At 39.0% G+C, this 15,253-nt stretch overlaps 1 protein-coding gene across 4 annotated transcripts in view; it reads right to left on the bottom strand.

The window, feature by feature from the left end:
* Nucleotides 1–15,253, bottom strand: part of LOC149784837 (uncharacterized) — a 140,360-nt gene that overhangs the window by 79,466 nt on the left and 45,641 nt on the right. For all 4 annotated transcript variants that reach the window (XM_089978399.1, XM_089978401.1, XM_089978398.1 and 1 more), the window contains one exon: nt 9,701–9,782. In XM_089978399.1, the coding sequence (XP_089834525.1) occupies nt 9,701–9,782 (82 nt within the window). The remainder of the gene's footprint in view (nt 1–9,700; nt 9,783–15,253) is intronic.

The following is a 15,253-nucleotide window of genomic DNA, read 5'->3' as shown; positions in this document are numbered from 1 at the left end:
TGTCTCTTTGTCTATCTTTATGTATAGATGTAGTGTTTATATGTGTATTATACAAGAGTTTCATGTATGCAGATTATCTATGCATTTGTATGCACATTATATGTATGTATGTATGTACGTATATATGTATGTACGTACGTATGTATTTATGTATGTATGTATATGTATGTATGCATGTATGTATGTATGCATGCAAGTATGCATTCATGCATGTAGGTATCTACGTAACTATATAGGGATGGATAGATGGAAGGATGGATGAGAGAATGCATGCACGCCAGTCTGTCTATCTGTAGGTTGGTAAGTAGGTAGGTATACACAATTTCAATTATTACAAATTCAGAATTGATAACATATATTCATGAAATTAAATGCTGCCAGTTCCACAAGTTGCTACAAGAAAAACACAAATTAACAATTCATTTGATCAATTTCTTAGCCAAACAGTGGGAGGTCGTGGGTTCGAACCCTGGCCGAGTCATACCAAAGACTTACAAAAATGGTACTAACAGCTGCCTCGCTTAGCACTCATCATTAAAAGGTTAGTGTTACGACTGGTTGGCCTGGTGCCAGGATAATGTGACTGGGTGGGACATCATGCTATATGTCTGCGGCATGATTCCCCAGTGCTAGACATCACTATAATCTGCCACACTGCAGACATTGTAGCGATATCACTGAAAAATTGTTAAAAGCTACATTAAAAATCCTAATCATACACACACTCTTAGCCAAATATTCATGATCATGACAATTTAGTTTTCATGGACCAAAGACAGAGCTTGTGATAAAACGATATGCTAACTGGAAGGGCCCAGAGATTCATGGGCTGAAAGAGATCCCATGGGAAAAAGATACGCTAACTGGAAGGGCCCAGAGATTCACGGGCTGAAAGAGATCCCATAAGAAAAAGATATGCTAACTGGAAGGGCCTGAGAGATTCATTGGCTGAGAGAGATCCCATGACAAAAAGATATGCTAACTGGAAGGGCCCAGAGATTCATTGGCTGAGAGAGATCCCATGACAAAAAGATATGCTAACTGGAAGGGCCCAGAGATTCATGGGCTGAGAGAGATCCCATGACAAAAAGATATGCTAACTGGAAGGGCCTACAGATTCATGGACCGAGAGAGAGCCTGTGACAAAAAGATATGCTAAATGGAAGGGCCCAGAGATTCATGGGCTGAGAGAGATCCCATGACAAAAAGATATGCTAACTGGAAGGGCCTAGAGATTTAAGGACCGAGAGTGAGCCCATGACAAAAAGGTATGCTAACTGGAAGGGTGTACAGATTCATGTATTTCTGTATATCATTCTTTTTCCTTTCTTTATTTACAGTCATAAATGCGTAACATGTTCTAGACTGTTGATGGTTTTTCAATAACCTTAAGTTATTCTTCTGAAGATGCCTAATGTGTTTTAAACAGCATCATTTGCAGGTTTTCCATCATGATCATGAAAAGTTGAAGCATTTGTCCAGAATTTTATTAGCAGGAGAAATCATCAATTTTCTTCTATATCCTGCACTCTTTTTTTTATTTTAAAGAGATGCAAAACACAAGCACAAAAACTATCTCATGAAATAGGACAATACAATTCTATGCAAAAACACTAACATTACCCACCAGCAAAAAGATAAATAAACAAAACAACAAAAATTTGTACAATGAACTTCCATCTGTGTGCAAATACCTCAAGCTTTAATGGTGGCATACTCTTTGAACAATGGCCCATGTTTGCCTGGTTGTGTTATATACAACTTTGACAACAAATGAGGTTCTTGTGCAATAGGTCTTCATATCAACTTGATCAATGACCTGGCTTCCACACGTTTATTGCCAAAGGCTGTAGATTATTTATTTGACCTGGGAAATGTGTCTTTTTTATGCAAGGTTAATTAGCAGAAGTTAGTTTTATAGTTTCATTACTTTTCCACATGAACTAAGATAACAATAGTTGTTTCAAAGTAAAATAATAAACAGGAAAAACTATTCTGAGTCAGAGAAAGTAAGTTATTTAGTAAATTGTTTTATTCTGACAATACATAATGATCATGATAAAAATAAGCTCTGCTACTACTTCCTATATATGTACCATATAGACAAAGGGAAGAAACACTTACACATTACCTCCCCTTAACATTGCAAAGTGATTACCCATCAACCAGTTGTTTACCATATTAAGCTGAGCAATACATCAGTGAGGATGCTCACATTTCTGGGAGATATGGAAGGGATTAGTAGTAATATGAATGGGTAAGTATTTTCAGAGACACAATTCACAAACAGTTAGAATAAAAGGAGACAACTGCATAAGCATCCAACCTCAAACCATTGCATCCTTCAAGGAAAAAATGGTTGAAGGATACACATCACCATCCTAATATGAAGAGAGCATATTGGACTGTCATGTAACATATTAAAACAACAGGCAAGGAGGAAAGAATAACTTTTCCATACAGAGCAAATAACTTTTGATGAATCAAGGGAACGCATAAACCCATGCCTGTGAGGAGGTTGTGACAAGCTCAAGAGGGTCTGGTGGTGATCTGGACTGTAGTCACATAATGCACCAGATTTAATTCTCATTGCTGTGATGACAGATCTTGGACATAAATCTCAAAAAGGATGTCTGTGCATGCCAGCCAATGGCTAATATTATACCTTGGATTGAAATGTTGCATTTGACTACGAGACTTGAAGAAACATCTTTAATCTCAGGAGCAAAATTCTTCATGAGGTAAATCTGATCATGTCATGATTTGGAGAATGCAAAGCATATATCCTTTTGTCATGCCCATAAAGGGCTTGAGGGGTTATAGAGGGGTTATATCTTTTACCATGCCCATCCAGGGCTTGAGGGGTTATATCCTTTTGCCATGCCTAACCAGGCCAGGGCTTGAGGGGTTATATCCTTTTGCCATGCCCATCCAGGGCTTGAGGGGTTATATCCTTTTGCCATGCCCATCCAGGGCTTGAGGGGTTATATCATTTTGCCATGATTAACCAGGGCTTGAGGGGTTATATCCTTTTGCCATGCCCATCCAGGGCTTGAGGGATTATATCCTTTTGCCATGACTAACCAGAAGAAAAGGACATAGTTCATAGCCATGGGTCTTCTCCATGCATTTCAAGCAAACCTTTAGAGTAAGGACTGGGTCTTGCACTGCTGCCCTTCTTGATGAAAACTATTTGATATCAAACAGATGGCAACTGGTTTGTAGCTATGAAATCTGGTTGTGGCATTAGGACCATGGAACCATCTGATCTGAAGATGATTCAGGTCAATGGATAGGACATGCAACTCACTCTTTCTGAGGCTTGCAACAACAGAAAGCATGTATTGTAAGGTAGCACTTGGGAAACAAGGTGAGTGATTTAGGCTTGTGCAAGTCAAAGTTGGCCAACAGGTCTGATATGTCCTTGTCATGGTCTTTATTTGCTGTACCATGATGACTGAATGTTTCATAAATCATCAAGCAATATCTCTGGATTATACCAAGCTATCCTTTTCTCCTCAAGAAGTTTTTTAGCCAGCTGGGAGAACAAAGCATTCAAAGTGACAATGTTGTTTGTGCACTAGTCCCTGAAAACCTTTCACATCCCCTCATAAGCCTTCATAAGTCAAGGACCATTTATCTTGTGAGATTATCTCCATGATTGAAAGCTGAAACTCATTTGTACATGAGGCTCTCTCAGGAAAAGTCCAGCAAGCATGAAGAGAAACTGGTCTGTGCAGGGACGAAAGAGAGCAAGCAGAGTTGTCTAAGCAGGTTAAATTTGCTGAGATTTTTCTCAGGATGTCTCTTGCTAGGCTGAGCTGATCATTCACCCAGGATGTATCCCATCTGAGTCATGCCTCCAGAACAAATTTGCAAGACTGGTCCCCAATTTTCTTGATGACTCTCAAGATCAGAACTATTGGAGGGAAGGTATAGTCCCAAATTCCGATCCTAAACAATTGCCTGAACATTCCAGATCCAAGTTTTTGGATCTGGAACAGAAGAGATGAAATTGGACAGTTTGTGATTTCACCTCATTGCAATGAGATTTATCCCATCCCCAAGTGCGCATTTCAGCTGAAAGATCAACAGGTGATAGGAAAACTTGTGTGCCGAATCTATGTGATTCTTAACAAAGAACTGGTGAAAACACTGTGTCTACCAAGAACATGTCTGATTTGGACTGTTATCTTGTGTTGAGGTATCAGCACAGAAACTGTTGTTAACATATTCAAGCAGGTGATTTTTCCCAACCTCATCTGAGGAGGCAAGGGAACACTATAGATGACTTGTCCAATATTACTAGGATCACTTTCCCACACAGTTGATTGCTCCAACAATGAAAGATGTTCATTACAGACTTCATTTCTAAAAGGTTTATATAAAGTGACTTCTTCTCTAGGCTTCAACTACTGTTTGCCATGATGAAGTAGGACAATGGGACAGCTCTCCCCCTGACCAGCCAAACAAACTCACTTCAATATTAGCCATCAACATCAAGTCTGGGCTTTTCCAGAGGAATTCCAGCCATATGCCACTGCTTGTCTTGCAAATGATGCAGGAACTGTTTAATCTCCATCAAAATTTGAAATATGCTAGCTGACTAGACACCACTGATTCAGGAGTACCTTTTGCAGAGGCAGAAAAAAATGGCTTAGAAAAATCAAATCTACTGCTGAGTTTTGTAAAATAAGTTGCTACAGAAGCCTGATTCTTGAATATTAATATATAAGCTCCATGGAATCTGAATGAGGGAGATTGAGATCAATCAGAAATTTCATATCCAGATGGATTAAGTATTGAGCGGGATAAGATCTGATTTCTTCTAATTTGCTAGAAAGCTCAGGTGTGCAGAAGTTGGACAGATAGCGACATGAAAGCATGCATTGATCAGACTGAGACTGATCACAAACTCCTCCCTCTTGATGGAAAGGCAAACTAATTGCAATGTCTCCATTCAGTTCTAAAATATATCAGCTGGCTTTAGGTACCAGAAAAAGCCTTGAATAAAAAGCCCTAGTGAGTTCAGTTAGAACCCTCTTACTCCACCTTCTCCACCTTTAAGGGATATGTATCACTGCTGTGGAACATACAAGGGGTAGAGGCCAGATAAAACAATGTCTGAAGCCTCTCCAAGACTACCTGGAGCACCCATTTGTTACATGGAAAAAGGTTCATGCAAGCTTGACAAAAATGGACAAAACTTGGCACCAATTGGAAGATTCTCTGAGGGCAATGGGGTTGCTAAATCACTGGCAGTTAATTGGACACTTTGGGGAAGAAAAACTTGTTTCATTTCTGTTTTATTAAATTGCCTGACATGAATGAAAGATTTATTGCCATCTGAAAGAGGTTTGTAGTCAAGCCTGCTTTTGTTGAGTGGGATGTGGCTACCTATGCCTGTTTTTGACCAGCTCATCATTGAGGCTGAGAGTGTTGCAGTCAAACAAGTGAAGGATGGGGTAAAGATATCTGGAGGGATTCCTTTTGTGCTGCCTTCTTCTGCACATCCTCTATGTGACTCTGGAACAACAGCAGTGAACCAACAAAAAAGAATGTAAAGCCAAAGCGTGTGAAGGCTTCAGTGACGATGGATGCAGACAAGTGTCTTGTAATATTAAATTCAGTTTATCAGGACCCATAAGGGCACTGACCATGGAATGATGAGCTGTCCTACTAGTTAACTGTGGCTAAGTGAGCCACCAATTCCCATGCATGCTCAATTCCCAGCTTTTTCTGGCCAAGTGAAAAATTGATGTTCACACTATATTCCACACAAGCTGTGAAGTCTCATTAACACCTGCCAATTAACCTTGTAGACATATGTGCTGCTCCAGTGTTCTTATTCAGGCATGGAATGTTAATGCTAAATGTTTCCAAGTGTGAGTGGTATCAGCATGTAGAATAAAGTATTGGTGACAGGCTTTCTGAGAGAAAAATATCATTAGAATAACTAGTTCCAGTATTTAATCTGAAAGATGACCAGAGATCACTTAGAGTTTTTCAGACTGGGAGGAGACAGGGATGATCCTCTGCAACCTCATTATCTACCAAAGCTTTGAGACAATAGTTCTAGCCAGTAGATGGAGATGATGAGAAACTGGATGGTGTTAAAATACAAAATATTTCCTCTGCTGCAGCCATGAAACTTAACTCTGTACTTTTCATGATAGGGTCAGAGTTAGGAGACAGATCAAGGTATTCCCTACACTCATTGTGGGCGTTCAGAAGGTTGTTGTCATCTGGCAAAGCTACCATATCCATGGGATAGCATGAATGCATCAGGCACCACCAAGTTATCTGTCTCTAGCTGCTCTGTTGTGATGATTGATTGACTGATTGATTGATTGATTGTATTTTAACGGCACATCAGCACTGTTTGACTATTTAGCGCCATAAAAAATGTTATATGTAGAATCTTTTAAAAATTATAAAAATGATGGCATAAAAGTTAGAGTTTACAGTACATGTTCACTGCTTTCAGGAATCCTATAATACAAGTGACGTTTATTGTATCAAAAAGTTCTTTCATGTCATGCACATTGTAATACTGATTGCGCGTAGGTTGCAGGTCAAAACACTCTATCATAAAGTACTTAACAGTGAATGGTTCATTGCAAGAAATGCACTCTGGTGGGTCATCACCTTTTAGTATGTGGGAGTGGGTTATATAAGTATGACCAATTTGAATTCTTGCAATGACTACCTCCTCCCTATGCACGATTCTCTAGGAAGGAGTACATTCTCCAAGGGTTGGCTTGATGGTGTTAAGTTTATTATTCACTGCATCATTCCATGATGCCTGCCACTTCTGACGTAAAGTCTCTTTGATGTTAGGTTTAAAATCAGTATAAGGTATTTTAAAATCAGATGGTTCATAAGATAGGGCCATTTTTGCAGTGCAATCTGCTTTTTCATTACCTTTAATACCAGCATGGCTAGGTAACCAGCAGTATACAATATTGTGGGAGGTACTCAGCTTAGTATTTTTGATGAGACCATTGGTCAACAATGGGTTCTCCAGTTTTCTATTGTGTAGTGACTGAAGTACTGATAGGGAGTCAGAGAAGATGATGCTGTTTAAAATACGTTTGTTTTCGATATATTGTAGAGCAAGGTCTATTGCTCTGATTTCGGTTGAAAAAATTGACGTGCCATTTGATAAGCAAACTTGCACTGTGTGATTTCCACAAATGAAGGCTGCAGCAGACTTTTCCTCATCCTTTGATCCATCTGTGTAAATTCTCGTGTAGTTTTTAAATTTGGTGAGGAGTTCATGGTAAGAGTTGTGGAAGGTGGAAGGGTTTGTCTCAGATTTTTTTCCATCGTGTAGTGTAAAAAGTACTTTTGGTTGTTTAAGTAGCCTTGGTGGTGTTTCAGAGATGGATGTTTTCTGAATTTTAGAAAGATCTATTTTTGTACTGTCAAGGCTGGATGATATTCTAATGCTAAAGGAAGGTATGGCATTTGGTTTATTTTCGTATAAGGTTTTGTATCTGGGTTGAAAAACAGCCAAAAAAGCAGGGTTCAGAGGGTTTGATTTTATTTTGACTGTATACTGTGCAGAAAGCATTTCTCTACGAAGTGATAACGGTGGTTTGTTCGCTTCAGCTAGAAGGCTTTCACATGGGGATGTTTTAAATGCTCCCAGAATGAGTCTTATTCCCTGATGATGAATTGGATCAATCATTTTCAGATATGACTTTCTGGCTGAACCATACACAATGCAGCCATAGTCCAGTTTGGAGCGAATAAACATTCTATATAAACTGAGTATGACTTTTCTATCAGCACCCCAGTCAGTGTGTGCTACTACTTTAAGTAGATCATGAGATTTTAAGCATTTAGCTTTCAAGTTCTTTAGGTGTGGAATAAAAGTCAGTTTTCTGTCAAAGATAATGTCTAAAAGCTTTATTTCCTCAACAACTGGAATAGGTGTTCCATCCAGTGTGAGTTTAGGTTCATCGTGGTGTCTTCGTAACTGACAGAAATACATACATACCGTTTTGGATTTCGAGAATTTGAAACCGTTAGTATTGGCCCAATTTTGAATCTTGTTTATATTTTGCTGTAGTTGTCTTTCAATTGTATGCATGTGTTTTGATCAATAACATATTAGAAAATCATCAACGTATAACGAGCAATCCACAGCAGGAGCCAAACACTTGGTGATGCTATTAATTTTGATGTTGAAAAGCATCACAGATAAAATACTGCCCTGGGGCACACCCATCTCTTGCTCGTGCAGATCTGAGAGGGTACAGCCAACTTGTACCTTGAATTCTCTGTCTGAGAGAAAGTTTGATATGAAAGAGGGCAGACAGCCTTTTAGATACAGATCATACAAGTCATTTAGTATCCTGTACTTCCATATCATGTCATAGGCCTTTTCTAAATCAAAGAAAACCACTACTAAGTGTTCCTCCTGTATCCGTTGTGATGACACTGGAATGTTCTCCATTATACTCACAGAAAACAATTCAGGTGGAGGCTCAAGACGCTGCACTCTGATGAGTTTGTCTTCTTATTTCTCACCTTTAGATTCTTATGCAGGACTCAAGACCATGTCCACTCTGACCTAGACCTACCAACACTGCAAGGTGCTGTTAATGTACACTTAGTACAAGTGAGGTAAGTGCATATGAATTTCTCACTTTAGAGCACTCTGTCTCCACTGTTTTCTGAGAAGACAATAAATGATAAAAAAAAAAGAAATAACAACCCCAAAATTTCAAAATATAAACAACAGCACCATTAAACACTGAAATATGAATGAAAATATATAACTAAACCAGAAAAATCATGCCATCTTAATTCACTCATAATGTTAAGTTAAAAATGCCTACTGTGTCAGAGAAAAATGGTTATATCTGGCTCAAACTCAAGTTCTGTTCATAGTCAATTACAAGCATCTTCAAATAAATAAATATTAACAAGGTGATCAATATCATCTGTTTTTATTACTTTCATTTATCATCTATAGTTTAAATTTATTGTTTTATTGTTTATGCCATATTATTTATGGTTTATTATTTATCATTTATCAATTATCACTTATTTGTTTATAACTGTTTACTTATCATTTATCTTCATGATTGACAAGTTCTTTAATTGTTAGATTTTATAACTAAATATTTTGACTTAGACTCAGTATTCATGTAGCACATACTGTCCATTCTTCGTTCATTCATCATTCATTTAGCACTATTTGCCTTCAATGTCCATTCATTTTTATTCATTCATCATTCATTTAGCACTATTTTCCTTCAATGTCCATTCATTTTTTATTCATTCATCATTCATTTAGCACTATTTTCCTTCAATGTCCATTCATTTTTATTCATTCATCATTCATTTAGCACTATTTGCCTTCAATGTCCATTCATTTTTCATTCATTCATCATTCATTTAGCACTATTTTCCTTCAATGTCCATTCATTTTTTATTCATTCATCATTCATTTAGCACTATTTGCCTTCAATGTCCATTCAATTTTCATTCAGTCATCATTCATTTAGCACTATTTGCCTTCAATGTCCATTCATTTTTCATTCAGTCATCATTCTGTTTACATAAATGTTAATGATCTGTAAACTAGTGACATCTGATGATTATAGAGTTCAATTTCTTTGACATAAAATCCTGTAGACTCAGAGATCCATCTAACATACAGCAACAAAAAAGATATCTTGATTACCTCAACTAGATCTTCTGAATTAAAGGGTGTCTCAGCATAAAACATCTTTTCTACTGTCCTCAAGGCCAAGTTGATTGTCCATCTAGATATATAAGACAAACATTTTTTAAGAAAAATGGATGCTGCACCGTTGTGCCTGAAACTGACCCAATTACAAAACCCAACTACATTTGATCAACAGATGGACAGAAGGACAAGGGCAACATTACATTTCTGCCATTGTCATTATGGATGGTTCATTTGAATAACTCGTGTAAAAATTTTGATAAATTTTATATTTCAAGAATTTGAGAGCCTAGACTGGCAAATGATAATGTTTTGCACCTCTGCAGTTCCGTGTTCAATCCTAAGTTCTGGTTCCTGGTTTTCTCTAGGTTTTTCTGTCTTTTTCACCTCAAAAACAATACACAGACAATGCATAGTCAACAAGAATACATAATATCCACTATACAAAAATATTTCAAGTTTCTTTTTTCATCATTTCACTGACAGTCCTGTCATGAGTCTTGCTGTTACTTTAAATGTACTTTTAAACAAGAGACCCATGCTGGCATGATAGAATTCACCTGTGTAGTTGATATATATCAGATTGTGAATACAAATTCATACATGTTTTGTAGATTGAAAAGGAAGAAAAGATTGGATCATACAGCTACTATATTGTGTATTAATGTTGGAGTGATTTGTCTTTTTTCAAGACCATATATATATATATATATATATATATATATATATATATATATATATATAACACGTTTTTGGCATCAAATGGACAAGTCATTTATTCAATCACCAAGGGAAGTTAATCTGTGTAGCTATTATCCTCAAGTAAAAACTTGGAAACCACTGAGATCTGCACAGTAGCTTAATGGCTAAGGAATAGGATCAAATGGTTGCAGGTTCAAGTCTAACCATCCAATCAGCCTGAATCAATTACTAAATACATCAAGAGTAAAGTTTCTTGCCTATGGACACAACACAGCATCTGGCATGGTCTGGGAATCAAACATAGTACTCCATGGCCAGTCCAAATATCAGTTCCAGTTCTGGCTTTAAGTTGCATGGTCAAGATGCATAGTCCGATAGCCAGAAGAGGAATTTGGTCCCTGGGCAGAGAAGTACCTAACCCTGCTGGTTATCAGCATTAAGCCTCCTGTCAGCCTTAACAGAGCAGTAGGGCAGATTCGATGTGAATGTGAAAGACTACCATGCCAGAAAGTCACAAGCTAGAAGCAGATACTTTGTCATTTTCTAATGCTATTGGAGAATTCAAGTGGATCAACAAACTATAAAAGAGCTACATTCTCAAAGTAGACCTTGTGTATCCTTAAGAGCTTTAAGTTGTGCACAAAGATTTTCTGCTGGCTCCTGTGGCACTTTGTGTACCACTGTAATGGCCCCTGAGGCACTTTGTGTACCATAATGCTGACCCCTGAGGCACTTTGTGTACCACAGTGCTGGCCCCTGAGGCACTTTGTGTACCACAGTATTGGCCCCTGAGGCACTTTGTGTACCATAATGCTGGCTCCTGAGGCACTTTGTGTACCACAGTGCTGGCTCCTGAGGCACTTTGTGTACCATAGTGCTGGCCCCTGAAGCACTTTGTGTACCACAGTGCTGGACCCCAAAACACTTTGTGTACCATTGTGCTGGCAAAGCTACTATTGGCATGGCTCACTGAATTAAAAGGGGGAACAATAGCAATGTGTGATCCACTATCAGAACCTCCAGCTTTCTACCAGTCTTAGGATACTAGTCACTCACCAGGCATTGAACTTCAACCAGAGTGCATGTATGGCACTATACATCCACGAAGGCTCACCAGGCATTGAACTTCAACCAGAGTGCATGTATGGTACTAACATCCATGAAGGCTCACCAGGCATTGAACTTCAACCAGAGTGCATGTATGGCACTACACATCCATGAAGGCTCACCAGGCATTGAACTTCAACCAGAGTGCATGTATGGCACTATACATCCACGAAGGCTCACCAGGCATTGAACTTCAAGCAGAGTGCATGTATGGTACTATACATCCAGCTCAACACCCATCTGGGGACTTGTGCTAAAAATAAATGTGAAAACAACTTCTTCAAGCTTGTGAACAACTTGGTGTTCAGCAAGATCATGGAAAAGCCGAGAAAGTGGATGTCGGTGGACCTGGTTGGGCCAGAAGGTGAAGAAAACAAGCTGCATAACCTCGTTGCCATAACACCAGTGTTTCAAACATGGAAATGTTTGATGTTTGATGACAACGTCATTGCAGTTCACAGCATGAAAGCCAACCATATGTTTGACCAGTCAATATACACAGGGATGTCTATCTTAGACCTTACTAAGCTGTTGATGAATGACTACAACAGCATCAAGGTCTGGTGGAAAGGCAAGCCTCCTCTAGATGGACACAGACAGCCTGCTCATGCAAATTAAATTGGAGTATCCATACCATAACATGGTAGAAGCCAACCTGTATGATGCAACTGATTACTCAAAAGAATATACACTGTTCAGCACTGGTAACAAAAAATACAATGGCATGTTTAAAGATAAATCCACAGAAGTCATGAAGCCACGTCCTTATGAAATTGTTGAATGACCTGGGAAGGTACCTTTTGCACCACGGCTTTAGGTCCTTCCAGACTGAGTTCAGCCTTTCTGGGTGAAAGATCTCTGAGACACAAAGACTGGAGAAGTGTACTCAGATCTCCATCCTGAGAAGTGTACTCAGATCTCCATCCTAAGAAGTGTACTCAGATCTCCAGTTAGAGAACAGTTTCTCTGACTTGCAATGTTTGTGGTAAAACTGTCCTAACATCATGAGCTGAGATGCACAGCAAATTCATTGGTGTGGAGTTATTTCCTATATGCTGAATGAGTAACCCAATTTATCAAGGATGAAAGTGTCTGTGAGGACAAGTAGAGGTGTGATCTCCCTTGACACAATGGGTTGGGTGTCTGTGAGGACAAGAATAGGTGTGATCTCCCTTGACACAATGGGTTTGGTGTCTGTGAGGACAAGAACAGGTGTGATCTCTCTTGACACAATGGGTTGGGTGTCTGTGAGGACAAGAACAGGTGTGATCTCCCTTGACACAATGGGTTGGGTGTCTGTGAGGACAAGAAGAGGTGTGATCTCCCTTGACACAATGGGTCGGTCTTCCTTATGTATCACTCAGTGTCTACAGTAGACAGGAATTATTACCAAAGTCTGATTACCCATGAATGGTATCTTGTTCTTGGCCATGAAAGGAGGGACCTTCATGAGTGATACTCACCCATCTTGTCAGAACTGCATGTAGAAGGGTCCACTAATAGGGCATGTATTTGCCGATTCTGCCTGAAATTCGCCAATGCAAGGAGACAGAACTTATATGAGAGGTGAACCAATGATTCTCTTGAGATTAGTTCAAATGGTGTCTTGTTCATTACCCATGATGGATTCCATTTGGGTAAGGATGCAACATCATTGGACACGCATAATCCAAATGGATAGAAGATCAGACAGGTCATGGTTTGTCTGATATCCTCTCTTCGATGATAATGCAATGACTGTGGCATGGTAGGTTTTAACTGTTTTAGTGCCAACTGTTTTTCATTGAAGAGTCATAGGAAATTAGTTATTGAGGTATGGATGCCTACATTGGTATAAAGTGTTCTTATGTGCATCATTTTGTGAATATATTTCATTGCCTTTATATGCATTAAGGTGGAAGGAACATCTCACTTGAGGGATTTCTCCATCACTGGTTCAGAGAACTGTTTGTTCCTGAGGGTGTATTTTAACATGATCCAAATGTGCTGGTTCAGGAACTCTATTTTCGGATGAAACACCTGCTGCTGTGGTTGCTTAAAGTAGATGAGGGAATATCTCAGTTTCCTGGTAATTCTGTTGCAAGATTGATAAGGCTGATCCAAGATTTCCCATTCGAGTGGAGCAATCAGGATGGGGAGACAATCAGATTCTTTTGCTTCCTGTATTACCTTCATAATCTGAGGCACTGGAGAAGAAGTGTATATCATTGGCTGTTTGAATCTATATAATGAGCACGGATTATCCAGGACTGGTTAGACAAATGTTTTGATTTTGGTATTCCACCTTGTCACCAACAGGTCCATCATAGGTTGATCCCATCTTGCACCTACTGAATGAAAACCAAGTGATGATGACACCAATGTCTTTGTTTAGTTGGTTTTTGCAGGACAATGAGTCTGCCAATAAATTAGCCAGCCTAGGATATGTCTAACATGGAAGTGGATTTATCATCAAGGACACCACTTTGGAAAATCCCAAACAAGAATGCTATGGACTGGTGACATGGTTCTGCATGCTGTTTGAGACAAACCACCACAGTGGAGTTGTTGGACAGAATGAGAATTCCATTCCCACGCAGGTTCTCCAGCCACCAATGAAAGACTTTCAGAATGGTTTTCCTCTCTAAAATGCAGATATGTAAATAATGATTATGAGAGACCACACTCCACTGGCATCCCAAAATGATAGGAGTCTTGCTTCCTTATCCTAGTCCTCTCTGTTCACATCCTTACAGATCATGACTGAGTCTGTACTTGCAGAGGTATCTCTGACATGAGTCAAGTATGGTTTCCCTACCTTCAAGATGGAACCTCATATTGTGCAGATTATGTTCAGACTCATTTGGACCACAGAATCACTGTAATGGGAGCCCAAGAAAGCGACCTAGGACTATGATGTCTATTGCTGCTTTGAGCAAAACCCAGCAGTCAAAGGTATTCTCTAACAGATGGATTGTTCTATATATGCAAGGAATCCACCATTGTACTAATTCAATTTTCATTTCTGGGAGAGACATACTCTGTTTACTTGAATGCTGAGTTCCAGACCAAAATTTTGAAATGGTATGAGGATGAAGGTCTTGTTGACAAGAACACTGAGAAAGAGAAGCAGGGTAACAAGTGATATCATTTCTTGCTCCAAGATATAACTAGCCTGCTGTTATGTAGATTTTTGTTTGTGTAGTTGAGTCACAGGACTTTTGGAATTTATGTGAGTGGGTATGTGAAGTCATGCCTCTTGCAAGTCCGGCATTTAGAACCCACTGTTGCATTTCATCATAAACCCAAGAGTTTACAAGAGTTGACTGAATGCACTTAGACTGATGTCCAAGTGCAGAGTGTCTTGTTTGTGGCTGAAGGAACTCTGAACAAAGAATGTGTGATGAACATGATTCAGAGTTCCCTAGAAACCACTTGTCAGATTCATATGTCATCATGGCAAATCTTCCCCATTTGGCAACAACAGACTGGACCTTCCCCCCATCAGGATCTGTGATAAGGGTGTGTGAATGTGATGTCCATTGAGATAGGAAAGGTCTCGTGGAGAGAAATGCTGGCAAAACTGATTGTCTTCCCTTTGCTAACCACTTTATTTGGGAGAAATGTAGTGTTTGGGGGGGTTAAAACTAATTTTAATACTGAATTTTCGTCTACTCTGGGAGTATGGATTCACATCATACAGACAGTATACTGTCAGCATGAAACTAGATTAGCAAAGCAATAGTGACCGGATAAGTA

The sequence above is a fragment of the Sinohyriopsis cumingii genome, chromosome 13, assembly GCF_028554795.1.
Source record: "Sinohyriopsis cumingii isolate HCF-2022 chromosome 13, ASM2855479v2, whole genome shotgun sequence".
NCBI lineage: Eukaryota > Metazoa > Mollusca > Bivalvia > Unionida > Unionidae > Sinohyriopsis > Sinohyriopsis cumingii.
Note: the sequence above shows the minus strand (reverse complement) of the source record. Positions and strands in the feature narration are given on the sequence as shown.